The 14,772-nt window shown below is 54.4% G+C and overlaps 1 protein-coding gene across 2 annotated transcripts in view; it reads right to left on the reverse strand.

Annotated features, from left to right (window-relative positions):
* Window positions 1-14,211, reverse strand: part of LOC140133881 (acid-sensing ion channel 1C-like) — a 129,966-nt gene extending 115,755 nt beyond the window's left edge. For both annotated transcript variants that reach the window (XM_072154549.1, XM_072154548.1), the window contains exon 1: window positions 13,114-14,211. In XM_072154549.1, coding sequence (XP_072010650.1) covers window positions 13,114-13,638 — 525 coding nt within the window. In that variant the 5' untranslated portion in view covers window positions 13,639-14,211. The remainder of the gene's footprint in view (window positions 1-13,113) is intronic.
* Between the last annotated feature and the right edge of the window lie 561 nt (window positions 14,212-14,772).

Genomic DNA, 14,772 nt, shown 5'->3' on the forward strand with positions numbered 1-14,772 from the left:
GTGATGGGTAGTGGTGTAGTACCAGTCTGGAGGTGATGGGCAGTGGTGTATTACCAGTCTGGAGGTGATGAGCAGTGGTGTAGTACCAGTCTGGAGGTGATGGGTAGTGGTGTAGTACCAGTCTGGAGGTGATGGGTAGTGGTGTAGCACCAGCCTGGAGGTGATGGTTAGTGGTGTAGTATCAGTCTGGAGGTGATGGGCAGTGGTGTAGCACCAGTCTGGGGGTGATGGATGGTGGTGTAGTACCAGTCTGGAGGTGATGGGTAGTGGTGTAGTGTCAGTCTGGAGGTGATGGGTAGTGGTGTAGTGTCAGTCTGGAGGTGATGGGTAGTGGTGTAGTACCAGTCTGGAGGTGATGGGTAGTGGTGTAGTACCAGTCTGGGAGGTGATGGGTAGTGGTGTAGTACCAGTCTGGGAGGTGATGGGTAGTGGTGTAGTACCAGTCTGGGAGGTGATGAGCAGTGGTGTAGTACCAGTCTGGGGGTGATGGTTAGTGGTGTAGTACCAGTCTGGAGGTGATGGATAGTGGTGTAGTGCCAGTCTGGAGGTGATGGGTAGTGGTGTAGTACCAGGCTGGGGGTGATGGGTAGTGGTGTAGTATCAGTCTGGAGGTGATGGGTAGTGGTGTAGTACCAGGCTGGGTGTGATGGGTAGTGGTGTAGTACCAGTCTGAGGGTGATGGGTAGTGGTGTAGTACCAGTCTGGAGGTGATGGGTAGTGGTGTAGCACCAGTCTGGAGGTGATGGGTAGTGGTGTAGTACCAGTCTGGAGGTGATGGGTAGTGGTGTGGCACCAGTCTGGAGGTGATGGGCAGTGGTGTAGCACCAGTCTGGACGTGATGGGCAGTGGTGTAGTGCCAGTCAGGAGGTGATGGGTAGTGGTGTAGCACCAGTCTGGAGGTGATGGGTAGTGGTGTAGTGCCAGTCTGGAGGTGATGGATATTGGTGTAGCACCAGTCTGGAGGTGACGGGCAGTGGTGTAGTGCCAGTCTGGAGGTGATGGATGGTGGTGTAGTTCCAGTCTGGAGGTGATGGATGGTGGTGTAGCACCAGTCTGGAGGTGATGGGTAGTGGTGTAGTACCAGTCTGGAGGTGATGGGTAGTGGTGTAGTGCCAGTCTGGAGGTGATGGGTAGTGGTGTAGTACCAGTCTGGAGGTGATGGGTAGTGGTGTAGTACCAGTCTGGAGGTGATGGGTAGTGTTGTAGTGCCAGTCTAGAGGTGATGGGTAGTGGTGTAGTACCAGTCTGGAGGTGATAGGTAGTTGTGTAGTACCAGTCTGGAGGTGATGGGTAATGGTGTAGTACCAGTCTGGAGGTGATGGGTGGTGGTGTAGTACCAGTCTGGAGGTGAAGGGTAGTGGTGTAGTGCTAGTCTGGGGGTGATGGGTGGTGGTGTAGTACCAGTCTGGAGGTGATGGGTAGTGGTGTAGTGCCAGTCTGGAGGTGATGGGTGGTGGTGTAGTACCAGTCTGGAGGTGATGGGTAGTGGTGTAGTGCCAGTCTGGAGGTGATGGGTGGTGGTGTAGTACCAGTCTGGAGGTGATGGGTAGTGGTGTAGTGCCAGTCTGGAGGTGATGGGTAGTGGTGTAGTACCAGTCTGGAGGTGATGGGTAGTGGTGTAGTACCAGTCTGGAGGTGATGGGTGGTGGTGTAGTACCAGTCTGGAGGTGATGGGTAGTGGTGTAGTGCCAGTCTGGAGGTGATGGGTAGTGGTGTAGTACCAGTCTGGAGGTGATGGGTAGTGGTGTAGTACCAGTCTGGAGGTGATGAGCAGTGGTGTAGTGCCAGTCTGGAGGTGATGAGCAGTGGTGTAGTGCCAGTCTGGAGGTGATGGGTAGTGGTGTAGTGCCAGTCTGGAGGTGATGGGTAGTGGTGTAGTACCAGTCTGGAGGTGATGGGCGGTGGTGTAGTGCCAGTCTGGAGGTGATGGGTAGTGGTGTAGTTCCAGTCTGGAGGTGATGGGTAGTGTTGTAGTGCCAGTCTAGAGGTGATGGGTAGTGGTGTAGTGCCAGTCTGGAGGTGATGGGTAGTGGTGTAGTTCCAGTCTGGAGGTGATGGGTAGTGTTGTAGTGCCAGTCTGGAGGTGATGGGTAGTGGTGTAGTGCCAGTCTGGAGGTGATGGGTAGTGGTGTAGTGCCAGTCTGGAGGTGATGGGTAGTGGTGTAGTGCCAGCCTGGAGGTGATGGGTAGTGGTGTAGTTCCAGTCTGGAGGTGATGGGTAGTGGTGTAGTACCAGTCTGGAGGTGATGGGTAGTGGTGTAGTGCCAGCCTGGAGGTGATGGGCAGTGGTGTAGTACCAGTCGGGAGGTGATGGGCAGTGGTGTAGTACCAGTCTGGAGGTGATGGATGGTGGTGTAGTACCAGTCTGGAGGTGATGGATGGTGGTGTAGTACCAGTCTGGAGGTGATGGGTAGTGGTGTAGTGTCAGTCTGGAGGTGATGGGTAGTGGTGTAGTACCAGTCTGGAGGTGATGGGTAGTGGTGTAGCACCAGTCTGGAGGTGATGAGCAGTGGTGTAGTACCAGTCTGGGGGTGATGGTTAGTGGTGTAGTGCCAGTCTGGAGGTGATGGATAGTGGTGTAGTGCCAGTCTGGAGGTGATGGGTAGTGGTGTAGTACCAGGCTGGGGGTGATGGGTAGTGGTGTAGTACCAGTCTGAGGGTGATGGGTAGTGGTGTAGTACCAGTCTGGAGGTGATGGGTAGTGGTGTAGTACCAGTCTGGAGGTGATGGGCAGTGGTGTAGTGCCAGTCTGGAGGTGATGGGTAGTGGTGTATTGCCAGTCTGGAGGTGATGGGTAGTGGTGTAGTACCAGTCTGGAGGTGATGGGTAGTGGTGTAGTACCAGTCTGGAGGTGATGGGTAGTGGTGTAGTACCAGTCTGGAGGTGATGGGTAGTGGTGTAGTGCCAGTCTGGAGGTGATGGGTGGTGGTGTAGTACCAGTCTGGAGGTGATGGGCAGTGGTGTAGTGCCAGTCAGGAGGTGATGGGCAGTGGTGTAGCACCAGTCTGGAGGTGATGGGTAGTGGTGTAGCACCAGTCTGGAGGTGATGGATATTGGTGTAGCACCAGTCTGGAGGTGATGGGTAGTGGTGTAGCACCAGTCTGGAGGTGATGGGTAGTGGTGTAGTGCCAGTCTGGAGGTGATGGATAGTGGTGTAGTGCCAGTCTGGAGGTGATGGGTAGTGGTGTAGTACCAGCCTGGAGGTGATGGATGGTGGTGTAGTGCCAGTCTGGAGGTGATGGATGGTGGTGTAGTGCCAGTCTGGAGGTGATGGGTAGTGGTGTAGTACCAGTCTGGAGGTGATGGGTAGTGGTGTAGTGCCAGTCTGGAGGTGATGGGTAGTGGTGTAGTGCCAGTCTGGAGGTGATGCGCAGTGGTGTAGTATTAGTCTGGAGGTGATGGGTAGTGGTGTAGAGTCAGTCTGGAGGTGATGGGTAGTGGTGTAGTACCAGTCTGGAGGTGATGGATGGTGGTGTAGTACCAGTCTGGAGGTGATGGGTAGTGTTGTAGTGCCAGTCTAGAGGTGATGGGTAGTGGTGTAGTACCAGTCTGAAGGTGATGGGTGGTGGTGTAGTACCAGTCTGGAGGTGATGGGTAGTGGTGTAGTGCCAGTCTGGAGGTGATGGGTAGTGTTGTAGTGCCAGTCTGGAGGTGATGGTCAGTGGTGTAGCACCAGTCTGGAGGTGATGGTTAGTGGTGTAGTACCAGTCTGGAGGTGATAGGTAGTTGTGTAGTACCAGTCTGGAGGTGATGGGTATTGGTGTAGTACCAGTCTGGAGGTGATGGGTGGTGGTGTAGTACCAGTCTGGAGGTGATGGGCAGTGGTGTAGCACCAGTCTGGAGGTGATGGGTTGTGGTGTAATACCAGTCTGGAGGTGATGGTTAGTGGTGTAGTGCCAGTCTGGAGGTGATGGGTAGTGGTGTAGTGCCAGTCTGGAGGTGATGGGTAGTGGTGTAGCACCAGTCTGGAGGTGATGGGTAGTGGTGTAGTACCAGTCTGGAGGTGATGGGTAGTGGTGTAGTGCCAGTCTGGAGGTGATGGGCAGTGGTGTAGTGCCAGTCTGGAGGTGATGGGCAGTGGTGTAGTGCCAGTCTGGAGCTGATGGGTAGTGGTGTAGTACCAGTCTGGAGGTGATGGGTAGTGGTGTAGCACCAGTCTGGAGGTGATGGGTAGTGGTGTAGTACCAGTCTGGAGGTGATGGGTAGTGGTGTAGTGCCAGTCTGGAGGTGATGGGTAGTGGTGTAGTACCAGTCTGGAGGTGATGGGTAGTGTTGTAGTGCCAGTCTAGAGGTGATGAGTAGTGGTGTAGTACCAGTCTGGAGGTGATGGGTAGTGGTGTAGTACCAGTCTGGAGGTGATGGGTAGTGGTGTAGTGCCAGTCTGGAGGTGATGGGTAGTGTTGTAGTGCCAGTCTGGAGGTGATGGGTAGTGGTGTAGTGCACGTCTGGAGGTGATGGGTAGTGGTGTAGTACCAGTCTGGAGGTGATAGGTAGTTGTGTAGTACCAGTCTGGAGGTGATGGGTATTGGTGTAGTACCAGTCTGGAGGTGATGGGTGGTGGTGTAGTAGCAGTCTGGAGGTGATGGGTAGTGGTGTAGTACCAGTCTGGAGGTGATGGGTAGTGGTGTAGTACCAGTCTGGAGGTGATGGGCAGTGGTGTAGTGCCAGTCTGGAGGTGATGGGTGGTGGTGTAGTACCAGTCTGGAGGTGATGGGTAGTGGTGTAGTGCCAGTCTGCAGGTGATGGGTAGTGGTGTAGTGCCAGTCTGGAGGTGATGGGTAGTGGTGTAGCACCAGTCTGGAGGTGATGGGTAGTGGTGTAGTACCAGTCTGGAGGTGATGGGTAGTGGTGTAGCACCAGTCTGGTGGTGATGGGTAGAGGTGTAGCACCAGTCTGGAGGTGATGGGTAGTGGTGTAGTGCCAGTCTGGAGGTGATGGGTAGTGGTGTAGTACTAGGCTGGGGGTGATGAGCAGTTGTGTAGTACCAGTCTGGAGGTGATGAGCAGTGGTGTAGTACCAGTCTGGGGGTGATGGTTAGTGGTGTAGTACCAGTCTGGAGGTGATGGATAGTGGTGTAGTGCCAGTCTGGAGGTGATGGGTAGTGGTGTAGTACTAGGCTGGGGGTGATGGGTAGTGGTGTAGTACCAGTCTGAGGGTGATGGGTAGTGGTGTAGTACCAGTCTGGAGGTGATGGGTAGTGGTGTAGCACCAGTCTGGAGGTGATGGGTAGTGGTGTAGTACCAGTCTGGAGGTGATGGGTAGTGGTGTAGTACCAGTCTGGAGGTGATGGGCAGTGGTGTATTACCAGTCTGGAGGTGATGAGCAGTGGTGTAGTACCAGCCTGGAGGTGATGGGTTGTGGTGTAGTACCAGTCTGGAGGTGATGGGTAGTGGTGTAGCACCAGCCTGGAGGTGATGGTTAGTGGTGTAGTATCAGTCTGGAGGTGATGGGCAGTGGTGTAGCACCAGTCTGGGGGTGATGGATGGTGGTGTAGTACCAGTCTGGAGGTGATGGGTAGTGGTGTAGTGTCAGTCTGGAGGTGATGGGTAGTGGTGTAGTACCAGTCTGGAGGTGATGGGTAGTGGTGTAGTACCAGTCTGGGAGGTGATGGGTAGTGGTGTAGTACCAGTCTGGGAGGTGATGGGTAGTGGTGTAGTACCAGTCTGGGAGGTGATGAGCAGTGGTGTAGTACCAGTCTGGGGGTGATGGTTAGTGGTGTAGTACCAGTCTGGAGGTGATGGATAGTGGTGTAGTGCCAGTCTGGAGGTGATGGGTAGTGGTGTAGTACCAGTCTGGGGGTGATGGTTAGTGGTGTAGTACCAGGCTGGGGGTGATGGGTAGTGGTGTAGTATCAGTCTGGAGGTGATGGGTAGTGGTGTAGTACCAGGCTGGGTGTGATGGGTAGTGGTGTAGTACCAGTCTGAGGGTGATGGGTAGTGGTGTAGTACCAGTCTGGAGGTGATGGGTAGTGGTGTAGCACCAGTCTGGAGGTGATGGGTAGTGGTGTAGTACCAGTCTGGAGGTGATGGGTAGTGGTGTGGCACCAGTCTGGAGGTGATGGGCAGTGGTGTAGCACCAGTCTGGACGTGATGGGCAGTGGTGTAGTGCCAGTCAGGAGGTGATGGGTAGTGGTGTAGCACCAGTCTGGAGGTGATGGGTAGTGGTGTAGTGCCAGTCTGGAGGTGATGGATATTGGTGTAGCACCAGTCTGGAGGTGACGGGCAGTGGTGTAGTGCCAGTCTGGAGGTGATGGGTAGTGGTGTAGTACCAGCCTGGAGGTGATGGATGGTGGTGTAGTTCCAGTCTGGAGGTGATGGATGGTGGTGTAGCACCAGTCTGGAGGTGATGGGTAGTGGTGTAGTACCAGTCTGGAGGTGATGGGTAGTGGTGTAGTGCCAGTCTGGAGGTGATGGGTAGTGGTGTAGTACCAGTCTGGAGGTGATGGGTAGTGGTGTAGTACCAGTCTGGAGGTGATGGGTAGTGTTGTAGTGCCAGTCTAGAGTTGATGGGTAGTGGTGTAGTACCAGTCTGGAGGTGATAGGTAGTTGTGTAGTACCAGTCTGGAGGTGATGGGTAATGGTGTAGTACCAGTCTGGAGGTGATGGGTGGTGGTGTAGTACCAGTCTGGAGGTGAAGGGTAGTGGTGTAGTGCTAGTCTGGGGGTGATGGGTGGTGGTGTAGTACCAGTCTGGAGGTGATGGGTAGTGGTGTAGTGCCAGTCTGGAGGTGATGGGTGGTGGTGTAGTACCAGTCTGGAGGTGATGGGTAGTGGTGTAGTGCCAGTCTGGAGGTGATGGGTGGTGGTGTAGTGCCAGTCTGGAGGTGATGGGTAGTGGTGTAGTGCCAGTCTGGAGGTGATGGGTAGTGGTGTAGTACCAGTCTGGAGGTGATGGGTAGTGGTGTAGTACCAGTCTGGAGGTGATGGGTGGTGGTGTAGTACCAGTCTGGAGGTGATGGGTAGTGGTGTAGTGCCAGTCTGGAGGTGATGGGTAGTGGTGTAGTACCAGTCTGGAGGTGATGGGTAGTGGTGTAGTACCAGTCTGGAGGTGATGAGCAGTGGTGTAGTGCCAGTCTGGAGGTGATGAGCAGTGGTGTAGTGCCAGTCTGGAGGTGATGGGTAGTGGTGTAGTGCCAGTCTGGAGGTGATGGGTAGTGGTGTAGTACCAGTCTGGAGGTGATGGGCGGTGGTGTAGTGCCAGTCTGGAGGTGATGGGTAGTGGTGTAGTTCCAGTCTGGAGGTGATGGGTAGTGTTGTAGTGCCAGTCTAGAGGTGATGGGTAGTGGTGTAGTGCCAGTCTGGAGGTGATGGGTAGTGGTGTAGTTCCAGTCTGGAGGTGATGGGTAGTGTTGTAGTGCCAGTCTGGAGGTGATGGGTAGTGGTGTAGTGCCAGTCTGGAGGTGATGGGTAGTGGTGTAGTGCCAGCCTGGAGGTGATGGGTAGTGGTGTAGTTCCAGTCTGGAGGTGATGGGTAGTGGTGTAGTACCAGTCTGGAGGTGATGGGTAGTGGTGTAGTGCCAGCCTGGAGGTGATGGGCAGTGGTGTAGTACCAGTCGGGAGGTGATGGGCAGTGGTGTAGTACCAGTCTGGAGGTGATGGATGGTGGTGTAGTACCAGTCTGGAGGTGATGGATGGTGGTGTAGTACCAGTCTGGAGGTGATGGGTAGTGGTGTAGTGTCAGTCTGGAGGTGATGGGTAGTGGTGTAGTACCAGTCAGGAGGTGATGGGCAGTGGTGTAGTACCAGTCTGGAGGTGATGGGTAGTGGTGTAGTACCAGTCTGGAGGTGATGGGTAGTGGTGTAGCACCAGTCTGGAGGTGATGAGCAGTGGTGTAGTACCAGTCTGGGGGTGATGGTTAGTGGTGTAGTACCAGTCTGGAGGTGATGGATAGTGGTGTAGTGCCAGTCTGGAGGTGATGGGTAGTGGTGTAGTACCAGGCTGGGGGTGATGGGTAGTGGTGTAGTACCAGTCTGAGGGTGATGGGTAGTGGTGTAATACCAGTCTGGAGGTGATGGGTAGTGGTGTAGCACCAGTCTGGAGGTGATGGGTAGTGGTGTAGTGCCAGTCTGGAGGTGATGGGTAGTGGTGTAGTACCAGTCTGGAGGTGATGGATAGTGGTGTAGTACCAGTCTGGAGGTGATGCGCAGTGGTGTAGCACCAGTCTGGACGTGATGGGCAGTGGTGTAGTGCCAGTCAGGTGGTGATGGGCAGTGGTGTAGTACCAGTCTGGAGGTGATGGGTAGTGGTGTAGCACCAGTCTGGAGGTGATGGATATTGGTGTAGCACCAGTCTGGAGGTGACGGGCAGTGGTGTAGTGCCAGTCTGGAGGTGATGGGTGGTGGTGTAGTACCAGTCTGGAGGTGATGGGCAGTGGTGTAGTGCCAGTCTGGAGGTGATGGGTAGTGGTGTAGTGCCAGTCTGGAGGTGATGGGTAGTGGTGTAGTACCAGCCTGGAGGTGATGGATGGTGGTGTAGTGCCAGTCTGGAGGTGATGGATGGTGGTGTAGCACCAGTCTGGAGGTGATGGGCAGTGGTGTAGTACCAGTCTGGGGGTGATGGGTAGTGGTGTAGTTCCAGTCTGGAGGTGATGGTTAGTGGTGTAGTGCCAGTCTGGAGGTGATGGGTAGTGGTGTAGTACCAGTCTGGAGGTGATGGATGGTGGTGTAGTACCAGTCTGGAGGTGATGGATGGTGGTGTAGTACCAGTCTGGAGGTGATGGGTAGTGGTGTAGTGCCAGCCTGGAGGTGATGGGCAGTGGTGTAGTACCAGTCTGGAGGTGATGGGTAGTGGTGTAGTACCAGTCTAGAGGTGATGGGTAGTTGTGTAGTGCCAGTCTGGAGGTGATGGTTAGTGGTGTAGTACCAGTCTGGAGGTGATGGGTAGTGGTGTAGTGCCAGTCTGGAGGTGATGGGCAGTGGTGTAGTGCCAGTCTGGAGGTGATGGGTAGTGGTGTATTGCCAGTCTGGAGGTGATGGGCAGTGGTGTAGTGCCAGTCTGGAGGTGATGGGTAGTGGTGTAGTGCCAGTCTGGAGGTGATGGGCAGTGGTGTAGTGCCAGTCTGGAGGTGATGGGCAGTGGTGTAGTACCAGTCTGGAGGTGATGGGTAGTGGTGTAGTGCCAGTCTGGAGGTGATGGGTAGTGGAGCTTCCCAAGCACAACCTTCGCCTCCTCCAATTTTTCTCGGTGACGGAACACCCAAAGAAGAGAGCAGGAACAGTAAAGGGGAGGCCGGTGGAGACTCTGGAGCGGCCTCAGGGGAGGTTGATGGAGACTCTGTAGCGGCCTCAGGGAAGGCCAGAGCAGCTCTAGCAAGCTGCGGAGGCTGGGGCGACTTCTGGAGAGCCGCTGGAGCAGCAAGGGCAAGCTCCTGAGGCTGGAGCAGCACTGGGAAGCTGCAGAGTCTCTGGGGCAGCACTGGGAAGCTGCAGAGTCTCTGGGGCAGCACTGGGAAGCTGCGTTGTCTCTGGAGCAGCACTGGGAAGCTGCGTTGTCTCTGGAACAGCACTGGGAAGCTGCGTTGTCTCTGGAACAGCACTGGGAAGCTGCGTTGTCTCTGGAACAGCACTGGGAAGCTGCGTTGTCTCTGGAACAGCACTGGGAAGCTGCGGAGTCGATGGAGCGGCTCTGGGAAGCTGCGGAGTCGATTGAGCGGCTCTGGGAAGCTGCGGAGTCGCTGGAGCGGCTCTGGGATGCTGTGGAGGCTGAGGCGCCGCTGGAGCAGCTCTGGGAAGCTGCGGAGTCGCTGGAGCAGCTCTGGGAAGCTGCGGAGTCGCTGGAGCAGCTCTGGGAAGCTGCAGAGGCTGAGGCGCCGCTGGAGCAGCTCTGGGAAGCTGCGGAGGCTGAGGCGCCGCTGGAGCAGCTCTGGGAAGCTGCAGAGGCTGAGGCGCCGCTGGAGCAGCTCTGGGAAGCTGCGAAGGCTGAGGCGCTGCTGGAGCAGCTCTGGGAAGCTGCAGAGGCTGAGCCGCCGCTGGAGCAGCTCTGGGAAGGTGCGGAGACTTGGGCACCGCTGGAGCAGCTCTGGGAAGGTGCGGAGGCACTAGGGACACCGGGACCAAGCAGGACAGGCGAGGTAGCCGAACTTGAGGTGGTTCAAACCTGGACTGGATTTTTGCCAGGAGCTTGGTATAGGTAACCATGTCTGGGTCACCACTATCCCATAGACTAGTAGCCCAGTCCAGCGCCTCTCCAGTAAGCAAAGAAAAAACAAATGTCAACTTAGTTTGTTCGGGGGTGGACTGGGTGGACATCAGTTTAAGGTGCTGCAAACACTGGGAAAGAAATCTCCTGCAAAATTTGGGATTGCCATCAAGTTTGTCAGGCAAAAAATTTTCGGGTCCAGTCTCTACTGCCGGAAAACATGGCTGGGAAACAGAAGCAACAGGAGGAGTCGCAGGAGCCTGCTGCTGGGAGGCAATCATCCAAAGAGTGGCTGCGAGTTTGTCCAGGAGTTCTTTTTGCGCAGCAATCTCTTGGGACTGCTGGGCGATAGTGCTGGGGAGGTCACCCAGTAGCAAGTACGGATCCTTGACACTGTCCATGGCTTTTGCAGAGATCATGACCTTGGCGGAGTCCATGGCTGGATTTTACTGTCCCAGTCTCTGGGAATAGTCCCTTGGGACTAAAGTCTGTGGACTCCCTGGACCACCGCGGGAAATAACAATGCCAGCCCCAACCCGGGAGCGGGGGCAAGTGGACTCCTGGTCTTCGCCAGAGCCCGCCGCAAAGCGGGATGGTCTTGCTGCGGCGGGGAGCCACCAGGTCGCTCCGCGGGTGCGACTAGGCCTGCGGTGGCAAACAAGGTAGGGACACAGGGCAGGCAGGACCACAGGAAGGCAGGACCTCGGCAGGACGACTGGCAGGATCTCGGCAGGATGGCTGGCAGGACCTCGGAAGACCACTAGGATACCGGACCACCACAGGAATAACCGGACCTCCACAGGATTTCAGGACCACCACAGGATTACGGGATCATCACAGGATTAGGGGACCACCACAGGATTACGGGACCGTCACAGGACTATGAGACCGCCACAGGAATACGGAGGCGTCTGGAAACGCTCAGGGAGGCTTTCCCGTAAGTCGACTGACCTGAAGATCCGGCAGGGAATGCTGGTAGTCGCCAGGCTATATAGCAGAGCCAGGATACCAGCGCCTATAAGGAAGATGCTGGCCCTTTAAATTTCTGAAGAGTCGGGGGTGCACACCCTAGCACTGTGAGCACGCGGCCCCGGCAGGAAGCAGGAGCGCGTCCTCGGAGGAAGCCGGCGTGGGACCAGTACAGGATTGTCATGGAGTCCGGAGCCAGGTGAAGTGAGTATGGACCTGGGGGAGTGGGGACCGCGGCAGCATGTGAGGACTAGCCGGAATCTTGTCCCTCCTTTTCTTCATCCTGATCCACTATGACATCCTCCATCATGGTCTGAAGAGCTGAAGATGGAGGTGACTATGATGGTGGCTTTTTGGAAGCAGCGCAGCACCGAGTAAGTGTCCCTCGGGGAGGCCCAGTCATTGGTGGAGAAGTTCTGCTGGTCCCCTCACCTGGACATTCTGGAAATCCTCAATTACCTGCTGCTGCTCACACACCATTTCCATCGTATATAAATTGGAATTTCTCCTAGTTGGTGCATCACATATGAGGCTTTGGGTGGTAAGTTCCTCTGCAGTGGAGATAGAGGAGCAGCAGGTGTGAACGAGAGAAATTCAAAAACATGGCACCTACTTTATTCATTCTGTGTGGGAACCTTTGCACAACCAGCGTGAGCACATGCACAGTACATGGGACGTGCGTCATCTTGGCTCGCCCGTGGTCACATCCTGTGGTCACATCCCGCAGAGTCTGAGGTTCGGCAACAGCAACCACTCATCTGTCTGCTCCTAGGTTCCAGCCCACCAGTCCCAGCTCCTAGGTCCCGCCCAAAGCAAGGACTGACGTCCGGTATCCAGGGTGGGGACATAATGTGAGCCGGAGCCTCCTGCCTCAGGAACAGCCGCCACTACATTAAAGGGATGGTTCCACAAAGACAAGATTCTTATATGTCCTCAGGATTACAAAATATCATATCCAATAATTCTCTGTTACTACCAAACATCCAGCATCTCACAGATATTATCCCACCTGTCTCCATCAGTCCTGGTGGATAGACTTCGGTTGTCCCTGGTTTCCTGCCCTGGATCCTCTGACTTTAGGGTTGGCAGCCACATAACCTGAGGCTGTGGAGCCCAGATCTTCTCTGTTCTCTGCTCCCTGCTGCGGCCTCTCCCCCCTGGGAGCTCACACTGACACACAGACACTTCCTGCCAGCAGCAGCGAGAGGAGAGCTACAAGCTACAGGCAGATGTTTTTGGTAAGTCCCTGCATGTCTGACTGACCCTATGGAGAGCAGTAACCTCTCCCTAGCTTTGTCTCCTGTCAATGATGGCGCCTGGCGACCCTGCCTCTTATACAGTCGGGTCACATATCGCCCATCTCATGTCTGGGGTAAGATCTGCTTTTGTTACCCCATAATATGGGGGCCTCCTTCAGCTCCCTCTCTCTCTCTCTGATTTGGTACTGAAATCTCTGTCACATCCATCTTAAGCTTTCTTATAGAAATTTCTTCTAAAGACTCTGTTCCATGTGACTATGGCCATAGATTCCACATGATGAAGCAGACAGACCTTGGAGAGCAGCCAAACCCCTTTATCATCTGTGACCTCAGCAATATCCTCTTCAGGTGAGTCCATAGCACCCAGATGAAGAACCTGATGGCGCATGACATCTCCTCATCCTTGGCTTCCATTAGTTAGCAGCCTCGGGTCCACTGCATTGCTGGTACCCATGACCACATTGTGGTTCTTACAGTCTCCACCACTTCCTCCATTTCTTATTGACCTGATGAGCAACATCTACTTGGTCCAGTAAAGAGGTCATGAGGTCATCATAACCACAAATTGATCCAGTGAAACCACTAAGTCCTAGCAATGAGGAGACTTCATGCTCCATTATGGTCTCTAAGCCCATTAAGAAGCAGATCCTCTAAGAGGGTCATCCACGTAGACTTTCTCAGACAAACAAATGATATCAACACGACATTGTTCATAACTAGAGACAATGAGACAGAAATGGCGGCACTCACCACGGAGAAGTTCTTGGGTCCACACTCTCGGTTTCGGTAACGGCACTCGAGCATCATGTCCTCCATGCTGTGCCCTGCTCGCTCGTAGAACTCTTTTAAGGAGAAAGGTCTATCCGGCTCGCTGATGTTTTGTATGAACCCCCTCAGCTCGTCCGTGTGTTTCTGGAGCCCCAGGATGTCCCCCATGTAGTCCAGGTCCTGGCTCGTCAGCTGTGACAGACGGAACTTGTTATAATTACAGATGGTGATGGCTGGGAAGGTCATCAAGTTGCTCTCCATCTCATCTAGCGTGGTGACATGATGGTACTCCGAGTAGTAGATGATCCGATCAGCCACTTGGAAGAGGAAGCAGCTGAGAGATGAGAGAAAAGCGCACGCCCAGAACACCCGTCTCGGGGTCACCCCACCGGGCAGGAAGACGTGGCTGATGCCATGAAGGGTTGAGTTACTGGCAAACACGGTGAGATCTGAAGCCTTCTCATGGTTCTCTTCTTCCTCGTCGGGAGGAGACTTCAGGATGTCCATGAGACCTCGTTTGGTCCTTCCACAGAAGATGCGGAGAAGGTGGAGGAGCGGTGCTCCCGAGTGATGGAGAGGAGCACGCCCAGGTGGATGATGGGATGATCTGGAAGTTTAGAGTTTGTGGCTTTCAGGCTGTGGAGGAGGAGGAGGAGGAGGAGGAGATGCCATTAGAGGGAGGAATATAGAAAGCAAAATAATGGATCAGAACGAAACCAAATACCAGCAAGTCCTGAGGGACGAGCAAAGGGAGGAGGCACCAACCCAGACCCGGGAAAGAGACCGAGACAGACAGGGAGATGGCTCCAAAGGAAACCACAAGATGTACAGAGCAGAGCCCCGAGAACAGGGGAGAACCAGAGAGGGGTCAGGGTGCAACCATCTGCAGGATATATCACTAGGAGGTAGAGGGAGCGATGCTCTGCAGATCTTTAGTGAGGCCAGAGGTGTAATAAGCTGCAGGATCTCTCACTATTTATCTGTCAGAAGGTAGTGATATTCTGCAGCTGCGTAGAGAAATTGGGGGTGCAATAGTCTGCAGAATTTACTGTCTGCACCAGTTTTCTGGTACTTTGCACATAAATCGTGTGTTGCTGGGACATATATATTGCTGTGTCTCTCGCTTTCTAGTACAGGTGATGCCTCCTGGTGCAGTGCGGGGGGGGGGGGGGGTGAGTTGGGCGGATGATGGGAGACCCTGCCCGCTATTCAGACCAGATGCTAAAACTCACTAACAAACTAACCATCCATTATGGGGCCCTGTGATAACAGAACATCATTAAAACGTTATAATATAGTAAATAATCCCACAATTCTCCTTGCTGGCTGGTAAATTGGTCACAGCTGATAATAACCTGTAAATGTGAAACATATTATTATTATTATGACATAAGGCACTTGAATAAGTTTATTAGAAATAACCAGTTCAGCCACTGTATGGCGGCTGGATTCCCAGCTGGCAAGTCGGCCAACCGAAATCCCCATCTCCTTGTGCCACTAGCGGCCCATGTTACTGTACACAGCGCTCCAGCGTCCACCACCAGCTATGACCCGCTCTTTATCTACCATATGCCCAAATGCCCATTGGCCCATATCTTTCCCCTCATTAAGTTACCAAGGTGGACCCTGAGGGGGATGGAT

The sequence above is a fragment of the Engystomops pustulosus genome, chromosome 5 (assembly GCF_040894005.1).
Source record: "Engystomops pustulosus chromosome 5, aEngPut4.maternal, whole genome shotgun sequence".
In the NCBI taxonomy this organism is placed as follows: Eukaryota; Metazoa; Chordata; class Amphibia; order Anura; family Leptodactylidae; genus Engystomops; species Engystomops pustulosus.